The sequence below is a fragment of the Pseudophryne corroboree genome, chromosome 4, assembly GCF_028390025.1.
Source record: "Pseudophryne corroboree isolate aPseCor3 chromosome 4, aPseCor3.hap2, whole genome shotgun sequence".
Lineage (NCBI taxonomy): Eukaryota > Metazoa > Chordata > Amphibia > Anura > Myobatrachidae > Pseudophryne > Pseudophryne corroboree.
This window is the reverse complement of record NC_086447.1, coordinates 193,926,995-193,952,112: the sequence shown is the minus strand read 5'-3', so window position 1 is coordinate 193,952,112 and position 25,118 is coordinate 193,926,995. Positions and strand designations below refer to the sequence as shown.

At 44.1% G+C, this 25,118-nt stretch overlaps 1 protein-coding gene across 11 annotated transcripts in view; it reads left to right on the top strand.

Annotated features, from left to right (window-relative positions):
* ANKMY1 (ankyrin repeat and MYND domain containing 1) overlaps positions 1-25,118 on the top strand; it is a 301,516-nt gene that overhangs the window by 153,330 nt on the left and 123,068 nt on the right. For all 11 annotated transcript variants that reach the window (XM_063915687.1, XM_063915678.1, XM_063915679.1 and 8 more), the window contains 4 exons: positions 5,526-5,666; positions 6,918-7,073; positions 7,899-8,006; positions 8,287-8,418. In XM_063915687.1, the coding sequence (XP_063771757.1) occupies positions 5,526-5,666; positions 6,918-7,073; positions 7,899-8,006; positions 8,287-8,418 (537 nt within the window). The remainder of the gene's footprint in view (positions 1-5,525; positions 5,667-6,917; positions 7,074-7,898; positions 8,007-8,286; positions 8,419-25,118) is intronic.

Below are 25,118 nucleotides of genomic sequence, written 5' to 3'. Positions count from 1 at the left end.
TGATCGTGTCAGGGTAATGTGCACAGCTCAGAGTTTTACATTACTAATCTACTGTGGATTGCATCACTGAGGCTGATAGCAGTAGGGGTTGTAGAAACAGCAAAAATGTAGACGTTGTTTTTTTGTTTTTGTTTTTTTTTTCATTTATAACATGGCAGCCTTTTTGCTGATATACCACTAAATAGTTTATATTATGTGATACAATCTCCCAATGAATGGTAGCTTTTAGGATATAACCAGGCCCGGCGCTATCCGTCAGCAAAGGTATGCAAAGCAGGAAGGCGCCATGCTAGAGAGGCGCTCTCCCTGCTCTGCATCCCTGCTGCTGCGCCTGTCCCCTGTTTCAAGTATTTGACTATTTTTAATTTGTAGCTGTAGTTTTACAAGGGTTAAATAGAGTTGGGCCACAACATTGACACTTAAAAATCAATAAAGTGGTCGCTTACATTTAATTTAGCACTTTTTTTTAACACTCTTAATATATATTTTTTAAACTTTTATTAATACTACTCCTTTTTCTTTTCTTTTTTTCTTAACACCTTTCACCTGTGTAACACTTTGTATTTCCACTCTTGTGTTTCCCTTTTCCCCCCAATATTATAACCCAGGCATGTCCAAACTGCGGCCCTCCAGCTGTTGAAAAACTACACATCCCAGCATGCCCTGACATAGCTTTAGCATTCTCTGACAACAAAACTGTGTCAGGGCATGCTGGGATATGTAGTTTCACAACAGCTGGAGGGCCGCAGTTTGGACATGCCTGTTATAACCTTAATGCTGGGAACACACTGGTTGATATATCTGCAGATCAATTGATCTGCAGATATATCTACAGACGATATATATCTACAGACGGACCAAGCAGTGTGTTGAGCATACACACTGCCCTATCCGTCGGGACTGATGGCACGAACTGGGTGGAGCGTTTACATTTACCCGCCCAGTTCAGCTGTTAGTCACCGCCGGCACACAGCATGATGTGCCAATTTATCGTTAGTTATATTGGCCGTCAGTTGTGCTGCAGGGCCGACGCAATATGTCTGTGAACAACGGCGTTCACAGACATATCGCTCGTACACACTGGCCGATGGACCTGCGATATATCGGCCGTTCAATAGTGTGTACGCACCTTAAGACTCAAAGCCAAAATCTAGATGTTTACAAAAGACCTAATTACCATAACGCTAAGTCCTAGTATATAAAGAGGGCCCTTGTATTCACAACTTTTTTTTCAATATCCTGACAGTTTGCTATCAATAAAAAAGACAACTGAGTGTTATGATTGAATTGCTTTTATTTTTATTTGATTTTATTGAATGCAGGAGACTGTTGGGATATTTCATAAACAATTATCTCATAAAGCTGAAAATTGTGGAGATGGAGGCACTGTAAGTTTGTTTAAGAAAAAAAAGATAAATATTTCTTCTTCAGGTTACATACCCTTCAACATGTCGGAGGGTATGTAATCTGGAGAAGAAATATTTATCTTTTTTTGCCAGAAAACATCTCTATCACATTTTACAGCATTTATGAGATAAATATGTTTCTTAAATATCCCCGTGAGCTATCATCGTCTTACTTCTTGTATGTAGGTGGTGGGGGCAGGTCCATGCGGCTGTACACTGGTGGCAGGATCACCCGGTGTGGTGGTGGCAGGACAACCCTGTGCTCTGGTGGCAGGACAACCCGGTGTGGTGGTGGCAGGACCACCCGGTTGGGTGGTGGCAGGACGACTTGGTGCGGAGGTGGCAGGTTCAAACTGCGTGGTGGTGGCAGGTTCAGTTTGCATGGTGGTAGCTTCAAACTGCGTGGTGGTGGTAAATTCAAACTGAGTGGTGGTAAGTTCAAACTAAGTGGTGGTAAGTTCAAACTGCGTGGTGGTGGTAAGTTCAAACTGAGTGGTGGTAAGTTCAAACTGCGTGGGGGTGGCAAGTTTAAACTGCATGGTGGTGGCAGGTTCAAACTGCACGATGGTGCCAGGTCCACGTGGTGCGGTGGTGGCAGGTACAAACTGCACGGTGGTGGCAGGTTCAAAGCTCGCGGTTGTGCCATGTTCAAATTTAGGGAGCACCAAGACGCTCCACCGCAGTAGCTGTCTCCTCTCTCTGCTGTTATGGCAGTAAACTGCCTGGAGGTGAATTTATACAACTACAGGAGCAATGGGCCAGTGACATCACAATGCAGTACAGATTACAGACAATGGACTACAGATTACAGGCAAAAAAAAGTTTAGGAAATGTATATTCATGCAGTACTAAAACCCAATACATACAGGGAAAGCTACGTACAATGGAGAGACAGACAGAAATAAACATTAACGTTCAGGAGTGGCTCAGCCGGGATCAGTACGTAATCCCGCTGGACAGGATCCCGGCGGTCGAAATACCGACGCCGGAATCCCAACCACACAAACCCGACAGGGGTGGCGAGCGGAATGCAGCCCCTTGCGGGCTCGCTTCGCTCGCCACGCTTCGGGCACAGTGCCTCGCTACGCTCGGCACACTGTTATATTCTCCCTTTATGGGTGTCGTGGACACCCACGGAGGGAGAATATGTCGGGATTGTGGCAGTCGGGATTGTGGCGGTCGGGATTCCAGCGTCTGTATTTCGACCGCCGGGATCACGTCCAGCGGGATGTTGACCGCATCCCGCTCAGCCAAAAGCCCAAACCTCAATTAAATTGAGAACCTGGAAAATGTGTAAATCGATTGCATCCATGCTCCCTATTTTAGAACTACATGAAAAAAGAATAGTGCAAAGAGGAATAGCAGTGGCCAGATGTGAAAATAATTATTATTCCTTTCTTTCATATTACAGAACATCTCATCAGAGGTGAGAATTTGTGAATAAATGCATACTGTACTAATGACATAATTTATGAAAATGACATGTCAAAATGGCAAAAGTAGTTAATACTTTTTATGGCCACTATGTAAATAATACATACATAGATAAATCATTTCAGGCCTCCCCTTTCCACACATAAAACATATGTGCTTGGCACTACAAGATCTAAATTCAGTAAGGCATTTAAAAAAAAAACTAACAAACCACTATAACAAAAATCCCTAAAAAATTCATATTGTGTATAATGTTGGCATGGCAGCTGTCTACAAGATGGCAGCAGCTAACAAGACAAAACAACCAAGACACTACATGAGATTAAACAATAAATTATAATCCCTCCAGGATTCTGGGCCGTCAGGGTGCAGGGGGGCACAAAATTGGGGCGTGCCCGGCCGGGGAAGGGGGTGGCCCCACTGGCGTCGCAATTGGGGGCAGGCGTGCCCTTACACATCACTTATGGGGCTGTGCCAGAGTAGTCCGCATCAGTGATGGCAGCATGCCCAGCACCTACAAAGGTGCTGGGCTTCCCCCAAGCTCCTTCTGTCCAGTGAATAGATGCTGTGTGCATGGCATCTATGCACGCGGTGGAGGCACGGCAGGCTGTTTTAGCAGGGCGCAGCAGAAAGGGAAGGGTGCATTTTGCCCTTTAAAAATCGGGCAGGGCGCATTATGGCCAGAAAGGAAACTAACATCTTCATTGTTCTGGAAGAGGGTGCAGTTGCATATGCATTGTTGGATATTTATTTTACACCATTCTCAAAGCAGTTAAAATAATCCTATTGATGCCGTACTACCACATGTCAATACATGTTCAGTTTCTAGAGGGCCACATGGGACGGTGATGGCATGGCCACTGAGCGCAGCATACCATTTAGGGAGCACCAAGGTAGGCGTTCTACCCCAGCAGCTGAGTTTCTAGTAGTTTTCATTTTATTGTCTCCTCTCACTGCAGATCTTGCAGTAAACTGCCTGGAGGTGAGCTTATATAGCTAGAGGGGCCAGAGGCGGAACTACCGCCAGTGCAACTAGTGCGTTGCACTGGGGCCTGCCACTGTCCAGGGGCCCAAAGCATGTAATAAGTCAAACTAACTCATTACATGCCTCTGTGTGCTGCGGACAACCGCTGCCCGCAGCACACAGACGCCCGGAGAGGAGAGGAGCGCAGCGGACACGGGGGGAAGGAGGGGGAGGGAGGTGGAAAAAAGTGCACGCTGTCTGCCGTTATGTGTAAAAGGGGGACGCTGTCTGCCTTAATGTGTAAAAAGGGGACGCTGTCTGCCGTAATGTGTAAAAAGGGGACGCTGTCTGCAGTTATGTGTAAAAAGTGCACGCTGTCTGCTGCTATGTTTAAAAAGGGCATGCTGTCTACCGTTATGTGTAAAAAGTAGAGATGAGCTGATTCGGTTTTACTCGGATTTACTCGGTTCTCAAAACGGCATCTTATTGGCTCACGGATGTCACGTGTTTTGGATAGCCAATCAGATGCCGTTTTGAGAACCGAGTAAATCCGAGTAAAACCGAATCCGCTCATCTCTAGTAAAAAGGGTACGCTGTCTGCCGTTATGTGTAAAAAGTGCACGCTGTCTGCCGCTATGTGTAACAAGGGCACGCTGTCTGCCGCTATGTGTAGCAAGGGCACGCTGTCTGCAGTTATATGTAAAAAGTGCACGCTGTCTGCCGTTATGTGTAAATAGGGGGACGCTGTCTGCCTTAATGTGTAAAAAGGGGACGCTGTCTGCTGTAATGTGTAAAAAGGGGACGCTGTCTGCCGTAAGGTGTAAAAAGGGGAATCTGTCCGCCGTAAGGTGTAAAAGGGTCTCTACCTGGTGTAGTGGTGCTACTGTGCGGCGTAATTTGAATAATGGATACTACTGTGCACCGTTTTATGAATTGGTATTATTTTGTGGCCACACCCCTTCCCCATGAAGCCACGCCCCTATGTATTTTTGCGCGCGCATACGGCGCGCACTGCCCCTATTTTGCATGCAGGGGTGGGGCTCCAATGCCATTTCTTGCACACAGTGCTAAAATGTCTAGTTACGGCACTGTTGCTAGGTATCCATTTCTCTGGCCCTGAGCAGGACCCCCTCACCAGATCCTCTCCAGGGGTGAGGGGGTGGACTTGGATGGGATTGGGGGGTGGGGGGGGGCACAGCATTTTGTCGCACCTGGGCCCACCGCTTGCTATTTCCACCACTAATATATATATATAAATTTAACGTTTTAGACTTTATCATTTCATGTCTGAGCTACTGAATTCAATTATTAGAAACCTATTACTTATGTTGGATATTATTATATTATTAAACTGTTTAATACAATCACCTGTAAGGACGGTTTGCAATCTCCTATTTCAGTTAACCTCTATAGGCTTTGCTGTCAGCTCAGCAGAGTCTTGATCAATAGATGTCACAGTTGGCAGAAAAATGAGTTCTACTGTTCATTAGTCACTGGGCTTACCCTGTCCCACTATAGATAATGTCTGTGATTAATTCATATAGAACTAGATCACATGGTTTCATGATTTTGTCCAGGCTTTTAATCAATAACGATCTCATCACTGTACTGATTCATTATTAGTTGATGTTATTACTGCAAATATGATTTAGTTGAGTAGATGTATCAGCCGCAGGTTTGTTGCGCTCACTGATAATGTGACAGTGTATTGTATTTCACAGTATGGTTCCCTAACCCCTCTACACATAGCAGCAGCACTGCCGCTGTCTGACGGGATCCGGATCACAGAGATTCTGCTGCATGCTGCCTCAGATCCAAATGCTAGCGCTGAGGATGAAGACTACGTGTATGATCAGGACAGGGTACAGTATATCAGCTGGCGTTATCCTCATGGGGATGTCTAATTAGTGTGCAAGAGATAAATATAGCATACAGCATAGAGGCACGTCTGTCACATAAAACTAGGAGCACACAGCTCAGCTGTTCCGTGGAGATTTATTGTTTTCATTCTTAGAAGATCTCAGGCGGCCACGGTTGGTCTCCATCATTGAGCACAGTGTAAGATAAGCACACTGTATGCTGTATGTCAGCAGATAGCGGCCAGGTACTGTAGTACATTATGTGTAACCTCAGACAGTATTTGATTCTTCTTCCCAGTGTCAGGCCTCCTAATTTTGAATCCTGCTCCATATTGATTGCTATAAATGAACCCTAATGGAGGCTATTCCCCATGTCACGCTATCCGCTAAGGTTTCTCACCATACTAGTTTCTGTCTCCTTTCATTCAAATGCATGCACGCGGCAGGAGTTAAATCCCTTTCCACTAACGCACATTTTCATTACATGTCTGACAGGTGAGAGACCAGGCTACGTTCATAAACACATCTGTAATCTGAAATCTAATTACTTGCCCCTGTCTTTTCCATGCTGAATATATATACAATAAAAAAGAGATTGCTGCTCACCAGTTTCGGATACACAGGCGGGGGGCATAGTAGGGAGAAAAGGGTTTACTCTATTGTAGAAATCAGAAAAGAACCTGCAGTGTTGAAGTACATGTGAAAAGCATCCCGTTGATTCCGACATTTCAGTCACAGTGCGTTTTCTCAAGGCAGTCTAACTACTGTATATTGGATGTTTTCCTATATGTATTTGGAGAGTGCTTGTTCTTTACTGATAGATACACTGTTTATACAGTAGGTATACTGTAGATAGATTTTGCTGCCGAACATTAATCCTTACTGGACAGGCTGAAAAAAGTGATAATATTATGGAAGATGCTGCATGTACAGCATCATTAACCTAATCCCTGCTACCCACCATAACGGCCTGCATGCTTCTATCACCACTGGACAGATCACACACTGTCACATGATCTTGGTGCATTCAGTGCCCCAGAAAGAGAGAGACACAGGGATAGAGGGGGAAAGACATGCAGAGAAAGAGACGGAGAGAGATGCGGGATAGATGGAATAAGAGAGGCTAGAAGGCACAATTGTTAATAATACCCCCTTTTGTACAGTTTACTCCATTTGTATGTTAATAGACTATATGCACGTCAGCATAAAGCAAAGTGTCTACATGTATAGACCTTGTGTAATATGTTCCCACAGCTGGAGATGCCCAGCTCCGTTCTTGGGTTTTCTATGAAAGGTGGCCATGACTCAGGGCTGCCTCTGCATGACTACTTTGACAAAAGTCCTCGTGTACCAGAAGAGGGAGGCCGCACTCCGTTACACGTGGCATGTGAGAGGCAGGATAACTACAAGGTAATCTTACAATGAGCCTCACACCCTATCGGATCAGCATTACATATAAGCAGAAGTCTACAAATACTGGTGCTAGGAAGGATTTGCCTACATGTGATTTATGGACATACTGTTTGGTTGGAATATGTGAGACATATTTTCCTAAGAATATGGCAGTATACAGTAAGTAACTACCAAATGAAGCCAATAAATGAAGCTGTTTTTATGTTTGAGGACATGTAATTAAGGTACAGTCCACTTGTATAAATATGTCCCTAGTGATGAGGTATAATGCTAATCTCTTTACTTTTCATTGGCTTATTGCCTCATCTCATGCATGGGTGGGTGCTTGCCAGAGACAGTGTTTTCCTAGCTCTAGTCCTCTGGTATCCCTAACAGTGCATGTTTTACAGATCTCCTCAGTATCACAAGAGAAATAATTAGCTCCACCCGTGGATCTTTTAAAATGTGTCTGCCTGTAATGAATACACCTATGCACCAACTAGGATAGGCCTCGCCAACCTGTGGCTCTCCAACTGTTGTGAAACTACAAGTCCCAGCAGGCCCTGCCACAGTTCTACTATTAGGGAATGCTAAAACTGTGGCCGGGCATGCTGGGATTTGCAGTTTCACAACAGCTGGAGAGCCACAGGTTGGCTAGGCCTGAACTAAGAGATGTGAAACATATGCACTGTTAGGGGTCTCTGAGGACAGAGCTGGGAAACATTGCACTGGATACTGGGGAATGTCTCTGAGTGGAGTAATGAGTAACTAGTCATGATACATGCAAGACTGTTTATTAGTTCTCATTGTTGTTACAGTAATAAATGTTTCTTGATTATGCAGTTTGCCAAGGATACCATTTCTTTACTTCTGGCCCACAGTGCCAAGGTCAACAATCTGTGGAGTGGGCACTCCCCCCTGTCCTTGGCCATCGCCAGTGGAAATGACTTGGTGAGATTTCTTGAAAACCTTCTATAGCTCAATTTTTTGGTAGAGATCCCATTGAAATATCATGAAATATCACTGTTCTGTTATTTGTAACCATATACAAATGTGTATTTGTCCCTGCTTAGGTTTCACCCATGTTGTCCTGTATTTCTTGCTGTATATGCGTGTTTCTTCCATTCATTGGACGTGCAAGAAATATATATGATCCAGAGTGTTTGGACACTGGTATAAGAAATATACATGATCCACAGTGTTTGATCACTGGGTAATTTTTATTTTTCAGGCAGTAAAAGAGCTTCTAGCAAATGGAGCAGATCCCAACCTAGCTCTCAGCAGAGGGGTAGGCAGCGCCCTGTGTGCAGCCGTGAATATCACATATGAGAAGAAGAGAACTCTAACTGCGAGAATTGCTCTGGTAAGACAGGAGTTGCCCTTATGTGCTGCTGCATCAGCAGATATGTCAGGCATTTGGTCTAGTATTTACAGAGCATCTGGCCCTAACAGAAGCCAAATTCTCAGAAATGATGCAGCTGTGTTAGATGATTACTGAGTATGCAGCGATACCCAGTTGGAAGGTTACTGTGTGTCCAGTTGCTCAGATGCTCCTCAGTAAAAGCTATGTAAGTGAATGTGACCTTACCATACCCACACATTAGATAATTAGGGGGGTATTCAATTCTGGCAAAAATGCGTTTTTGCTGTAAAAGGATACAAAATTACTACAATTTGCGGTAATTTTGACAAATGCCTAATCAGTTGTCCTCAAAAACGTTTTTGCAGTAATTTTACAGCAAATTTCAATTCACCAGCTCTGAGCAGGTGATAAACTTGGGAAAAATCCCTATTTTCAGTTAAAAATGTCGGGATTTGGTTCTGAACCCCTGGGACAACCAGGAGCTGTTCCCCCTTTGTGAACAAGCTATCCGGCGAAACGTACGTCAAAGAAGGTGCCCCACGGGCACCCCGCTGATTGCGCACGGCGGGCTGCCCCCGGTACAGGTCGTATGACTTACTATACATACGAGATTTAAAGCTGTTGTTGCCTGAGGCAGTTAGCCGTTTGGCATTTTACAAACATGTTTTGCTTATAAAACTCCGGTTACAATATTTCTCTGTTTGGCTGTATGTAACTCAGAGTTAATATTCGGTTAGAGGAAAAATAGTCAGAGCCATTTAAGCGAGTAAGAATTGGCAATGGATAAAGGATATAGACAGTATTATATAATTCTGAACAAAAGTTACAATCTGTGTCTAATGGTACAAATAGTGATACTGATTATTCCAGCTACTCATTGTAACAAAATATTGTTCTGAGCCGTTGTTTGGTCAATGGTTGGATAGATAGATGGATGGTTAGTGACTTGATCACAACATTAATTCACATAATATCCTTTGCTATTCAACAGCTCTCTCCTCTTTTCCACACCAGAGCAGTAGAGTGTCAGTAACTTCCTCATTGGCTGCACTGACCTCAGTGTCATCAGCCAAGGATAGAAGTGAACAAGACACAATACATAGTGCTCTGGCACTGTCTATGTTTCCAGAGACTAGCGTGAGTAAGGGTCTCTCACCACGTGTATAATGCGTTAGCACATACGTGGCAGCAGAACCACGGAAAGCGCTTTAAGATCTTGCCTTTTCTATTCCAGCCTTTTAAGCCTGAAACTGAGAGCCAATTACAGTAGCGGAGCCATAGCCACTGAAGCATAGGGGCCTCACTAAACGTGAATACAGGTTATGGATACACCTTTCTTATTTAGTTTATAATCTCTTCAATAATGCTTCAGACATAATATAGGAGGTAAATAGAGGTACTGACTGTCCCTGTCCAATATTTCAATGGAGCTATTGGCTCACAACATACGTGTTACCAACTAACAGGCATTTGAAAGTCATTTCTACAGTTACAATAATAATCTGTTTATATACCTTGCTACCTTTTGGCTCCTCCTTTCTTTTTTCAACTCCAGAGTAAGTAGAGTGCCAGTAACTCTCTCATTGGTTGCGCTGACTGTATTGTCATCAGCCAAAAGTAGAAGTGAATAAGACACACTACGTACACGCTCTGGCACTGTCTGCATTTCCAAAGATTGGCGTGAGTAAGGGTCTCTCACTACGTATATAATGCTATAGCACATACGTAGCAGCAGAACCAAGAAATACGCCTTAAGGTCTTGCCTTATTATTTTTTCCTGAGTTACAATTACATACAACCACTCATTTGGCACATGGGCTAAGGCCCTTAGGAGTTATTACATTACCTGTACCTTTTAATTGTGTTTCTTGCTTTGTTTATATGTAGTTTGTCTATATTTCGCCTTTTAGAATAAGTTTTATATGTAACTCTTTGATCCAATTTAAGCACGTTAATTAAGCACTTCTGAGTGCCCCATTGTAGGAGAATTCTTTTGTACCTTCTTCAGGTATATATTTTTAGAAACCCCTGGGACAACCCCCTGAATGACTAATTAGGCACTTACAAGTTTTTAATTATTTTTATTTGGCCAATAATAACATGTAATTTTTGGGGTTAAAAAGTGCATAATTATGGAAATTGGGGTCCAGGGTATATTGGGATGCTTTATGAGCGGGATGAGTGTTTTCAGACATGCAGGTGGGAGTAATCGGTCTGTTTCCACTTTTTTTTTTTAAAAGTCCCCTAAAATGACCCAAATATATACTTACAGTATACCCATTTTTATTTACCCCAAGTTTAAATTTAGCACTTATTTTGCCAGAAACAATTGCTTTCTATAATTTTTTTACATTTAAAGAAAAAAACAGCCATTTGACCCAATTTAAGTGCCAGAAATACTTTTACTATGAAAAATAATAAACTTTTATACTGTTATCCGATATTAGTTAGCTTTTTTGGGGGGTGCGGACAGATTTACAAATTTTTCACATTCGGTAATAATTTTCACTGCAATCCCGTTTCCGCTAATTTGCATATGAATAGGGAGGATAGCGGGAGCGCACATACCCGCGAAAATTGACTTTTCACTGTGAAACCGGCAATCGTAAATTGCCGCAATTGCCCCCTTGGAGTTTTGTTTACCCAGCAGCACCGGAAGCAGTGGAAATCTCATCTGGGTAAATAAATTCTGGTGCACTTGGTGACACTTACAATGTTGACAGTTGGTGTGTGACAGCGTAATGTCGTCGGCTGTTGGCATTATGCTGACGTGGTATGAATGCTAATTTTAACCGTTTCGGCAGAATAGCTATATATGTAATGGTAAAGCATAGTGTGTAAATGTATACTGCCAACACGGTCACCAAGCATTATTTAGCTGTAGTACTGCGCCTACTTAATGCTACTGGCATTATGGTGTCACATTCACATTGTGTCAACAAAACAACTACTTCACACATACACTGTTATTGGTAATACTATGCAGTGTGCTTCATACACAACATAGCAGTAGTAGGAAAATGAAAAGTAGTATAAAAAGGTATTTTTAGCATAAACAAGTCCGCTGGTTCCCATACTGTAATTATACAATTTGTGGTATATTCCGGAATGAATGGTCTGCTCAGTGGTAAGAAGCCCCTCTCAGTGGGAGCATTCCGTATACCCACACTGACGACTGAGTCGGCATAAAATGATGTACTGTTAACAGCAACAAAGACGATGAACATCTAGCAAGGAAGATTAGCCTCGCAGCTGCATTCAAGCAAGATTTCACCAAGATGGCAATGGTTCGCAGCACGATAAATGGAGTACCCTTTAACCTTTGTGGTTTGGACCAGAGGTGACCCAGATCGTCCAGTGGATGGCAGATGGAATCAGAGTCCACAGAGTCCCATAGACCAAAAAGCAAAGAGGAACAAGCCTGACGCGTTTCGCTGTCAGTGGACAGCTTTTTCAAAAATCTGCCATCCACTGGACGATCTGGGTCACCTCTGGTCCAAACCACAAAGGTTAAAGGGTACTCCATTTATCGTGCTGCGAACCATTGCCATCTTGGTGAAATCTTGCTACAAAAGGCTCAACACGAGGAGGACTTTTCCCTTCACAAATACCTTGGGACCGGTAAATATTAAAAAACACCTGAGACCATTGCCATTGGTCTGTGACCACGTATATAGATATACATATGGACTGTAGCCCACAGAACTGTATGATAAGTCCCTGATAATTGACCGCGGATAAAAGGACAATATATGAATGCTGCCAGTTAAAAATCCTTATGCAGTTTAAACATTGTTACGTATGTTTATTATTGTTTGTAAGTGTTCCAGCGATATTAATTTGGGAGTAAGTAAACTCCTTTTTATCCTTTTATAATAAATAAGGGTTGTTTAGAATATCTTGTCACACATGATTCATTTTATAATCTACTAAAGGTAGCGCTGTTCATTTTTCTTTTGTGTTTTGTGCATGTATTGTGGAGAGTGACTACCTTCATTAAAACAGCTGCTAGGAAAACCAAACCAAAGTAGCGCCCGTTTCAGGTACATTTCGATATAGAGTTTTTGTAGTTGTCTTGTTAATTTAGAGTGCCATGGTTCACATCTAGGCCTACGTGGAGTGTGATGGGTAGCTGGAGGCACTTCATCAAGGGCTAGTTCTAGAGTCTCGTTCAGGTGTGATACAGCCATCTCAGGAGAGGTGAATGCAGAAATAAGTGAAAGCAGTTTTTGGAGTGAGGTGGAAAGTTCTTGAAGATTAATTGTGTTAATATTTCTGCAGGTTTGAGGGGGATTGGAGGACTTCAGCAACACAGAGTTTGAATTTACGGAGGAGAGCATGCAGGTGATAAGGTTGTGATCTGAGAGGGGGAAAGGAGTGTTAGTGAGTTCAGAAACGGAGCATAGTCTGGTGAATACTAGATCAAGGCAGTGGCCTTCCCGATGAGTAGAGGAGTCAGTTCATTGGGAGAGGCCGAGAGAGGAGGTTAGAGAGAGTAGTTTGTAGGCGTGAGAAGCAGATTTTGGACAAACAATAGCAATATTGAAATCACCCATGATGATGGTGGAGATGTCAGAGGATAGGAAGTGAGGGAGCCAGGCAGAAAAATCTTCCAGAAATTGTTTGGGATGCCCAGGTGGGCGAAAGATAGCTGTAACACGCAGAGAGAAAGGAGAGTAAACCCGAATGGAATGTACTTAAAATGATGTAAATGTGAGTGATGGAACCTGTGGTAGAACAGTGTATGCGAAATATTGGGAAAGTAATAGTCCAACTTCTCCTCCTTTATGGTTACCAGGCCTGGAAGTGTGTGTAAAATGGAGACCACCATGTGACCGGGGATCCGGACTGAAAGTCGACAGTAACTAGGTCGACAATGTCTAGGTCGACCACTATTGGTCGACAGTGACTAGGTCGACAGGGTGTCTAGGTCGACAGAGTCTTTAGGTCGACATGTTCTAGGTCGACAGGTCAAAAGGTCGACATGAGTTTTTCACAATTTTTTTCTTTTTTTTAACCTTTTCATACTTAACGATCCACGTGGACAACGATTGGAACGGTAATCTGTGCCGAGCGAAGCGGTAGCGGAGCGAAGGCACCATGCGAGGGGACGCGGTGCACTAATTGGGGTTCCCGGTCACTCTACGAACAAAACGACACCAACATAACATTAAAAACTCATGTCAACCTTTTGACCTGTCGACCTAGAACATGTCGACCTAAAGACCCTGTCGACCTAGACACCCTGTTGACCTAGTTACTGTCGACCAATAGTGGTCGACCTAGACATTGTCGACCTAGTTACTGTCGACTTTCAATACCACACCCATGTGACCGTGCTGCAGGGGATGCTGTTTCTGATTGTGTGAGCCAGGTTTCTGTTATAGCCAGCAGATTGAAGTTGTTAGATATGAAGAGGTCATGGATGGATGTTAATTTGTTACAAACAGAGCGTGCATTCCATAAGGCACATTTTAGTGATCTGGAGGGTGATGGAAGACGTGATGTTTATGAGGTTAGCTGGATTTCTATGTTGCTGTGAATCAGGTGAATGTGAGCGATGCAAGTGGCTGGGTCCTGGATTTGGTGAAATGTCACCAGCTATCAGAAGCAGAAGAGAGAGATAAATGTGGTTGTCAGAGGTTTGTGAAAGTTTTTTATGGTGAGAGGTTGTAGATGTTATTGTCAATGAGTATAGGGAAGTAAAAAGCGCATGAGTGCTAATAAGAGGCGAGTGAATAATTGAGGGGGCAACATGTACAGAGGGCTGAGTTGCTGGAAGACTGAATGATGCAATGGCCTTTATGAATATTCCATGAAGAGCAATGGCGAAAATCAATTTGTGGTACATAAGGGGTAATTTTGAGTTGATCGCAGCAGGAACTTTGTTAGCAGTTGGGCAAAACCATGTGTACTGCAGGGGAGGCAGATATAACGTGCAGAGAGAGTTAGATTTGGGTGTGGTGTGTTCAATCTGCAATCTAAATTGCAGTGTAAAAATAAAGCAGCCAGTATTTACCCTGCACAGAAACAAAATAACCCACCCAAATCTAACTCTCTCTGCACATGTTATATCTGCCTCCCCTGCAGTGCACATGGTTTTGCCCAACTGCTAACAAAGTGCCTGCTGCGATCAACTCAGAATTACCCCCATAGTTTGTTTAGGATTAAACCAGAGTTATCTAGGCTGAGAGTGTAAGGTTTCACTTGTTAGAGTTAAAAATTCAGGTGCCTATTTACTGGTGTTGGTCCGCTGTATGTTAACTGAGCATGACAGAGCAAAATGCCGAACAGGTATGTACAGTCACATGCAAATCACAATGTAACTGGTTTTGTACAGAATTGGTTGCATTCTGTTCTTAGAGGTCATGAGGATTATAGTTGGAAAGATGTATACATACGCTTAAATGCACAGATGATTTTGATTGACGATGAAAGGAAGGGTGGTTGTTTTGTTGCAACGTTGGTTGGGTGTTTTCGTCCTGCTTAAGTCCTGGGTAAGTCTATATTGTAATATTTTCTTAACCCTTTTAAAACAACCCTTCTAAGACAACCCTGTTTAGCCAGGCTGCTGTTCAGCCTAGCATTATTCCTTATGAATGGTAAGTATCCATATGTGTCTGATAATTGCAATCAAGGCCTAACACTCCACCCCCAGTTACAGAGAATGCCATAAAACTCAACTAAAACAAACACTGAGATAGGAGTTTACTAACTATTTCAAAGTTTAAAGAAAGTATCATCCTAGAATACAATATAGCTTATGATATAAAATTGACAGTGTAGATTACCTAATATAATAAAAATATCACTGCAGCATGTATATTCTAAGCAGACCCAAACTCCAAATGATGAGTGTAGATTACCTGCAGAGAGCAATCGTCACATTGGTCCAGCACAGCCCTCCAATATATGGCAAAGATACAGCCACTATACAAGTCCTGTGTAAGTCTATATTGTAATATTTTCTTAACCCTTTTAAAACAACCCTTCTAAGACAACCCTGTTCAGTCAGGCTGCTGTTCAGCCTAGCATCTTTCCTTATGAATGCACAAGCAACAATCTACGAAGATGAAAGTAATGCACTCCAGGATCATTGTCATCAATCATCATTACAGCAGAAGAACCCAGGACACAGTACACCACCTCTGCTCATACTCTTTTTCTCTTACACACCTGTTCTGTAGTGAGGGAGCTACCCAAATTACTGTCCACTGATTGCATCGCAGAAAGCGGCAAATAGAGGTCAAATAGAGGTATACACAGCAGGGCTGCGTTTGCGGGTGCACCACCGCCATGTTTCCCGTTAACCAGCCACAAAAAGGGCCAAGACAGCGTTTCCTGTTCCACTCCCCCCTCCAAGCCGCGTTGCCGCCCCCGACCGCCTGCTGCACTTCAGTCACTTTGCGATCACATTCTACCGGGATGTGATCGCATAGTGAAAGTCTGCACGTGCGCAATGCGGCTACAGGACATTTGCAGACGGCTGATACATGGCCGTTTGCAATTTTATTAACACCTCTCTGAATACCCTCCTATGAGCTAAAGAAGACACAGAATTAAGCAAAAAGTAGCAAAACTGAGGAAAACGTAGCACAATCTAGGGTAAAAAGGCAAAAATCAGGTAGTACATGAGTGAACTGCGACACACATCATTATACTTATTCTGAGACTTTATACCAAGTTCTTTGCTACAAAACACTAGTACCTACTGTACTGTAAGATAAATAAGACACACATTTTAGGAAAAAGTGCCCAGCATTGGAATCACGCCATGGCGCAAAAAGAATAGGTGTATGAGAACACATCTGTAAATTGAAAATAAAATCCGATACATGTTGTGGACCAGTTTTAACTTGGTAGGCCCATTTAATACCCAGGAATTTCGCAGTTCCTGCAGCTTGTACTTGTTTAGGACACATCCAAAATCTTTATTTTGCATGGTAAATCAAGCTCAATTTTATTTAGTTCCAGTCAAAGTAATGTCCTTAGTATATTGAAATGTTGTTCATGCTAAATCCAAGAGGCACTCACTGGCCACTAGTCCACTGATAAGGTGGTCAAATTGAGATATCCTTAAGGTACCAAAGTCAGTGGCACATGGCTTATCATCAAAGGCGAATGCAAACTGCTCCTGAAATTCAACATCTGGATATACTGATGTCGGACCTTTCCATTCCAAATCTAGGATATCAATACATACTAGCACTCTCGGCAAGAGAAACTACCGGCATGTAGTGGTGACTAATGGCACATAAGGGCATGTGGAAGAGTCTGATGGCACATTCTGAGCATTTAGAGTGGTCTGATGGCACATGAGGGGCATGTAGAGGGGCTGATGGCACATAAGGGGCTCATGGAAGGGTCTGATTGCTCATATTGGGCATGTGGAGGGGACTGATGGCACATAAGGAGTAAATTAAGAGGTCTGAGAAGGCACGTGAAGAGGTCTGAGAGGCATTTAAGTACTTCTTGCTACATTTGTCTAGAAGATGGAGCATTTTGCCTATTATTGTAAGCAAGTTCTAATATTTACAGCACACAATTGAAAATGTAATTTGTTGTCTCTGCTTTCAGTCAACAGCATGAATCCTTGCCCCAGCTTTTTTTTATTACTTACAAGCTCTGCCTTCTTCTTTCTCTTTAGTCTTTTCATCGCTTCTAGACTTCTGCTGTTCTTAACTTATTTGGGTGTCTGTAGGCTGCTTTCCTATTAGCTGTGCTGACTGAGGGATGAGACGTTGTGATATCATTGTGTCTCCTTCTCCTGTTAACTGCCAGAGCAGGGGGAGAGGAGCTGGGGACAGCTGGATGTGTCATTTGCATTTATCTCTTACGGTGGATGCTCTGGCACCACAGTACATCAGTAGGCAGGGCACTGAGGCCTGGGGAGCAACCTCATCATGGTTGGGCAATGCGCACTGCCATCACTGTGGCCCAGGATAGGGCTGTGGGTTCAGTTCTAAAAAACATTGGGGCAGATGTATTAAGTCTGGAGAAGTGATAAAGCAGTGATAAGTGTAAGGTGATAACGCACCAGCCAATCATTACAGGTTTGAAAAATGACCGGAGCTGATTGGTTGTTGCGTTATCACCTTCTACTTATCACTGCTTTATCACTTCTCCAGACTTAATACATCTGCCCCATTAACTTACACTGGGGTCCCCTTCTGTTCTCTCTATTAGCATTTGTGAAACCTCCAAAGACAGTTTATAACTTTTAAACACACACAGGCAGAGCTGGAGGCACAACCTCCTTAACACCACAAAGTGCTACTGTACCTTCTTGGGTCTGGTGTGTTGCATTTCTCCTTCTGCCTCATTTGTTTCCACATCTCTCCATCTTTTCAGTGGAAATCCCACAGTTTTTTTATTTCTCTAACGTCCTAGAGGATGCTGGGGTCCATTTAGTACCATAGGGTATAGACGGGTCCGCAGGAGCCTTCGGCACTTTAAGGCTTTTTTACATTGTGAACTGGCTCCTCCCTCTATGCCCCTCCTCCAGACCTCAGTTTAGAAATTGTGCCCGATGAGACTGGAGGCACGCTAGTGAAGCTCTACAGAGTTCTGCTGGAAAAGACTTTGTTAGGTTTTTTATTTTCAGGGAAGCTGCTGGCAACAGCTTCCCTGCTTCGTGGGGGGGGAGTAGGAACCAACTTCCTGTGTAGTTCCATGGCTCTGCTCCCGCTGACAGGACACCATTAGCTCCTGAAGGGTACTGAACATAGCCCACGGCTGGCTACCGCTCACTCCCACAGCACTGCCGCCACCCGCTAACAGAGCCAGAAGTCAGAAGAGTGGTGAGTATATCACCGGAGACCTGCAGAGATGGGCCCTCTGGTCATCGTTGGCAGCAAAAGGTACAGCGCAGCGGTGGGATGGCTGCGCTGACATGCATCTCCATAACACTATAAGCCCTTCACACACAGGGTGCAGGGCGCGGGTGGGGGCGCCCTGAGCTGCATGATAAATCCTACTCTCACTGGCAAAACATAAGACACAAGTACAGCCTCTGGTTTTACACATAGTTGCCTACCCTCCCTCATTCTGCAGGAGACTCCCTAAAATAGTAGCAATCTCCCTGACTCCCTGAATAGACCAGCAATCAACCTGATTGCATCTTATCCATATTATGTAGCTGTTATATTCTTGGGGGAAAAGAGAAATCAGAGATACATACATTCAAATGGGATAATCAGTTCCATTTCCTTGCTTTGGTTATAAGGCACAATGATCCCTATAGCTACATGCATTTATATAAGGTTTCTCGTGACCACTTACAATATTATGGAACCTCTTGTAAAACACAATACATAAACAAATCCTGAAAAATATCAGTATCTTTTCTTCAACAATTAGATCTTACTAACTTTGGGGCTCATTTACATTTGGATGTAAGTCATGTTTATGACACGCCTCTCAGATGTAGCAGTACACGTCCGCGCTGATAGTGGTTACTTTCACAATCTCCCTGAAAGGCTTTTTCAAAAGTAGGCAAGTATGGTTTTACACAACCCCAGCCAGTATAAAAATAATTGCTTCTGAGGCAGAATCGTGCCATTACAGGGGGGCGGAGCTTCTCCTCAGGCTAGCCAGCACTCACTCAGCGCCATTTTCTCCTGCAGATACACAGAGAAAAGACTGACAAACGCTGTTTTCCTCCTCATAACGCCGCTGAACAAGTACCAGGGTGTTATAGATAGGGGGGGAGTGTATAGTAAATTAGGTGAGTGAGCATAATATTGATTATTACAGCTCTGAAGGTTGTGTCTATATTTTATACACAATTCACTTCATAGGGCGCGGTGTGTGAACTGGCAAATCCTTCTGCGTGTTCTCTGACAGATTTTAGTGGGTCTGTCATCGATAGCTCCCCGTGTGACTGTGGTGTGAAAGGGCACGATTGTGTCATGTCGAATGTAAACATGTCAGACATTACAGAGAGCTCTTCCCCTGAGGAAGCCATTTTAGATAAGCAGGAGTGTAATGTGGTGGCCCTTCCCACAGGGAAGGACCCACTGTGGGTAGAAAATCTACAACAGATGATTTCCCAGCTTTCTAGAAAGTTCTCAGAGTCTGAACAAGAGACTAAATATTGGAGAAAATCAGGGAAGATGTGCTGTATGCCGACTCCTCCACGTCATCCACACGTCCCTCCTCAAGTTCCCAGAAGAGGTCACTTGCGCAAATTATGCAAGGTGACACAGACACAGATTCCGACACAGGTGTCGACACTGGGGATTTGAGAGGGGTAGACGCCAAATTAGCAAAAAGCATTCAATATATGATAACGGCTATTAAAGATGTGTTAGAGTTTACAGAGGCAACACCTGAACCAGAGGAAAAGGCTTATTTTAATTTAAATAAGAAATCTGTGGTAACTTTTCCTCCTTCAAAGGATTTGAATACATACTTTGAAAAATCCTGGGCTAACCCAAAAAAGAAATTTCATATTCCTAGAAGAAAACGTTTGGCGTATCCTTTCCCTGAAGAGGATAGGAAGAGATGGGAATCACCCCCCACGGTAGACACCTCCGTGTCCAGGATGTCTAAGAAAATTATTCTACCTGTCCCTGGGTCGGCTTCCTTAAAGGAGCCGGCTGGCCGTAAAATGGAGACAACTTTAAAATCCCTTTATATGGCTAATGGAACAGCACTCAGACCAACCATTGCATGCGCCTGGGTGGGAAATGCTATAGTAAAATGGTCAGAAAACTTGCTAGATAATCTAGACACAGTTGATAGGGATAATGTGGTCTTAACTCTCGGTCACATAAAGGATTCTGTAGGTTACATGGTGGAAGCCATGAAGGATATTGGTTTATTCTGTTCAAAATCCTCAGCTATGGCGGTTTCGGCTCGCAGAGCACTGTGGATTCACCAGTGGAATGCAGATGCAGAATCTAAAAAGAATATTGAAGCTCTCCCCTATAAGGGTGAGGCGCATTTTGGGGACGAGCTGGATACCTGGATTTCAACAGTTACCTCAGGTAAGTCAGGTTTTCTTCCTCATGCAGCAGCACCTGCAAAGAAGACATACTCTGCTCATCCGATGCAGTCCTTTCGGCCCAACAAGTACAAAAAGGCCAAGGGTGCCCCCTTCTTAGCAGGGTGAGGGCGGGGAAGAGGTAAGAAACCTTCAGCAGCATCAGGATCTCAGGAGCAGAAGTCAGCCGTTGCTTCTGCAAAAACCACAGCATGACGCTGGGGCTCCCCTGCAGGAGTCCGCTCAAGTGGGGGTGCGTCTGAAACTCTTCAGCCAGATCTGGATACAATCAGAGCTGGATCCCTGGATATTGCAAATAGTATCTCAAGGTTACAAGTTGGAGTTTCAGGATCTCGCCCCATGCAGATATTTCAAATCAGCCTTTCCAGCTTCTGTACAAGACAGACAGAAAATAACGGAAGCATTACAAAAATTACGTCAGGACGAGGTAATCACCTTAGTCCCATTGCTACAACGGGGAAAGGGATTTTATTCAAGCCTGTTTGTAGTACCAAAGCCGGACTGCTCGGTCAGACCGATTTTAAACCTAAAATCATTAAATCTTTATCTAAAAAGATTCAAATTCAAGATGGAGTCTCTAAGAGCAGTGATCTCCAGTTTGGAGGAGAAGGAATTCATGGTGTCGGTGGACATCAAGGATGCTTATCTGCATGTTCCCATTTACCCTCCACATCAAGCCTACCTGAGGTTTGCGTTTCAGGACTGTCACTATCAGTTCCAGACATTGCCATTTGGGCTCTCCACAGCACTGAGAGTGTTCACCAAGGTAATGGCAGAGATGATGGTTCTCCTTCGCAAGAAAGGAGTCAACATAATTCCTTACCTGGACGATCTTCTAATAAATGCAAGATCCAGGGAAAAGTTAGTGCAGAACATTGCAATATCCCTGACAGTACTTCAGAAACATGGTTGGATCATAAACTTTGCAAAATCACAGTTGGAACCGGCGATGAGATTGTCATTTCTGGGAATGATACTGGACAACGAGGTACAGAAAGTATTTCTACAGGTAGAAAAAGTTCTGCAAATCCAGACAATGGTCAAACAAATTTTGAAACCAGCACATGTGTCGATTCGTCAGTGCATCCGCCTGCTGGGGAAGATGGTAGCGTCTTACGAGGCTCTACAGTATGGCCGATTCCATGCGAGGGTGTTCCCTGGGATCTACTAGACAAAGGGTCCGGGTCGCATCTACACATGCACCAGAGAATAATCCTGTCCACGAAAGCCAGAATTTCGCTCCTGTGGTGGCTACACAGTTCTCACCTCCTAGAGGGACGCAGGTTCGGGATTCAAGCCTGGATCCTAGTGACCACGGATGCAAGTCTCCAAGGTTGGGAAGCACTCATGCAAGGGGAAAGCTTCCAAGGACGATGGTCAAGTCAAGAAACACTTCTTCACATAAACATTCTGGAGTTGAGAGCCATTTACAACGGTCTTCTACAAGCGGCGCATCTTCTTCAAGATCGTCCCATACAGATCCAGTCAGACAATGTAACAGCAGTGGCTTACATAAACCATCAGGGTGGAACGAAAAGCAGAGCAGCAATGGCAGAGGTAACAAGAATACTCCTCTGGGCAGAAAGACATGCACAAGCTCTGTCAGCAATCTTCATTCCGGGAGTGGACAACTGGGATACGGACTTCCTCAACAGACATGATCTCCACCCAGGAGAATGGGGCCTCCACCAAGAGGTCTTTGCGAAGGTAGCAAATCGTTGGGGGGTTCCTCAAGTAGACATGATGGCATCTCGTCTCAACAAGAAGCTTCAGAAATATTGTTACAGGTCGAGAGACCCACAAGCAATAGCAGTGGATGCACTGGTAACCCAGTGGGTGTTCCAGTCGGTGTATGTGTTCCCTCCACTTCAGCTAAAGATTCTCAAGATCATAAGAAGAACAAGGGTTCGGGCGATCCTCATTGCCCCAGATTGGCCAAGGAGGGCTTGGTATCCAGATCTTCAGGAGTTACTGATAGAAGATCCTCGGCCTCTTCCTCTTTGCGAGGACCTGCTTCTGCAGGGGCCGTTTGTTTATCAAGACTTACCGCGGCTACGTTTGACGGCATGGCTGTTGAGCGTCAGATTCTAGCCCGAAAGGGCATTCCCAACAAGGTCATTCCCACACTTATTCAGGCCAGGAAAGGAGTAAAGTCTAGACATTACCATCGTATTTGGAGAAAATATGTATCTTGGTGTGAATCCAGGAATTCTCCAACGGTGTGGATGTAGGCTAAAGATTGGGGTCTATCAAGGTCCAAATTTCGGCCTTGTCCATGTTCTTTCAGAAACAATTGGCTTCCCTTCCTGAAGTTCAGACGTTCTTGATGGGGGTTCTGCACATCCAACCACCATTCGTGCCTCCTATGGCACCATGGGACCTTAACATGGTGTTGCAGTTCCTTCAATCGGATTGGTTTGAGCCTCTGCAAGAGGTTGAGTTAAAGTTTCTCACTTGGAAAGTGGTCATGCTGTTGGCCTTGGCATCCGCTAGCCGGGTGTCTGAGTTGGGAGCCTTGTCTCACAAGAGCCCTTATTTGATCTTTCATGAAGATAGGGCTGAACTGAGAAATCATCAGCACTTTCTTCCAAAGGTTGAGTCTTCATTCAATATTAACCAACCTATTGTGGTGCCAGTGGCTACTGAAACCTCTGCTCCTTCAAAGTTCTTTGACATGGTCAGAGCTTTGAAGATTTACGTTACGAGGACAGCTCGTATTTGGAAAACAGAAGCATTGTTTATCCTGTATGATCCCAACAAGATTGGGTGTCCTGCTTCTAAGCAGATAATTGCACGATTGATCAGATGTACGATTCAGCATGCTTATTCCACGGCAGGATTGCCGGTACCGAATTCAGTTAAGGCCCGCTCTACTAGGAAAGTGGGTTCTTCCTGGGCGGCTGCCCGGGGTGTCTTGGCTCTACAGCTTTGCCGAGCAGCTACTTGGCCAGGGGCAAACACGTTTGCTAAGTTCTACAAGTTTGACACCTTGGCCTCTGATGACCTTAAATTCGGTCAATCAGTTCTGCAGGAACATCCGCACTCTCCCGCCCGTACTGGGAGCTTTGGTACATCCCCATGGTACTAAATGGACCCCAGCATCCTCTAGGACATTAGAGAAAATAGGATTTTATATACCTACCAGTAAATCCTTTTCTCGTAGTCCGTAGAGGATGCTGGGTGCCCTCCCAGTGCTCCTTTTTCCTGCATATTATCTTTTCTTCTTGCACAAGTTATCACGTGTTAAGTTGTTGTTCAACAGTTGCTGTAAAGTTATTCATGCTCGTTGGCATGTGTTTGAGTTATATGCCATGTTGTGCGGCATGGTTGAGGGTGTGTGAGCTGGTGTGAATCTCGCCACTAGCTTAAAGTAAATCCTTCTCTCGAAGTTTGTCTCCTCGGGCACAGTTCCTATACTGAGGTCTGGAGGAGGGGCATAGAGGGAGGAGCCAGTTCACACTGTAAAAAAGTCTTGAAGTGCCGAAGGCTCCTGCGGACCCATCTATACCCCATGGTACTAAATGGACCCCAGCATCCTCTACGGACTACGAGAAATGGATTTACCGGTAGGTATATAAAATCCTATTTTTTAGGTACACCCCTTATATAAAGCGATACTTGCTAGAAATATGCATGCCCTCATTAACTTCCATATTATACATGGTACCAGCTGTACGGCCTATATATGGATATAAAACAAATGACAGTACAGAAATAAGAACCCGTGAAGTTGAGATATTTTGTTTTGCTAGCTATATAAAGCTTTGCAAGTGAAGACAAGATCTGACATCAACTGTCTTCGTGTTTTGTATCCAGGGCATTTATACTGCCAAGCAGCTGGTACCATGTATAATATGGCATTTACTGAGTGCAGGCTTATTTATTCTATGATTGACCAGAGAATAGTATTCGGCTGTATCAAGGCAGTGGAAAACGCAATTCGGTAATCTAAATATTCAGCTATATTCAGCTTACACAGGGCAACTGTCTCACACGATCTGATCACTTACAAGGGAGGTCACTTAAAGTTGTAGGCAAGTCCTTTTCTGTATAAAATATGCATTGATGTACTGCACGTGGAATCAGAAGTCCGTGCAAATGCATCCGTATCCATGACTTGCATCCCAATGAAGTATTGTGACCGGCGGTCAGGGGACCTCCGGTCACAATACCGACACAGGGACCCCACCCCCTCACAATCCTGACAGTCCGCATGCGGACTGACTGGGACTATTCCCACTCATGGGTGTCCACGACACCCATAAAGTGGTAATAGAACCTGGGGCTACGTTGCGCCCCCCCCCCCACCAGGCATCTAAAAGCCGGGATCCTGGCATTGGTATGGTGACTGGTAGTCGGGACCCATCTCATGCACCTGACAATGTAGAACTGGGGAAGAAAGGGGCATACAAACCTCTGGCAAGTATGGGAAGGGTATGATTACGTTAACTCATTTAGACACGGTCACATAAGCAGAGACCCCCGTTAGGAAGATATATGTGACAATTCGTTATGCGACAAGCCTCCAGGCGCTGGCCGCTACTTAACAAGAGACACCGTAATTAATTAGATAATCACCCTGTAGCAGCTGCTGCCATACAAAAAGGGACCAATTAATCCCCAACAGTTAAATTAAAACACACAGAAAAAAGTATAGCGCTGCTGTGCTAAGGTGAGTATATTAACAACACAG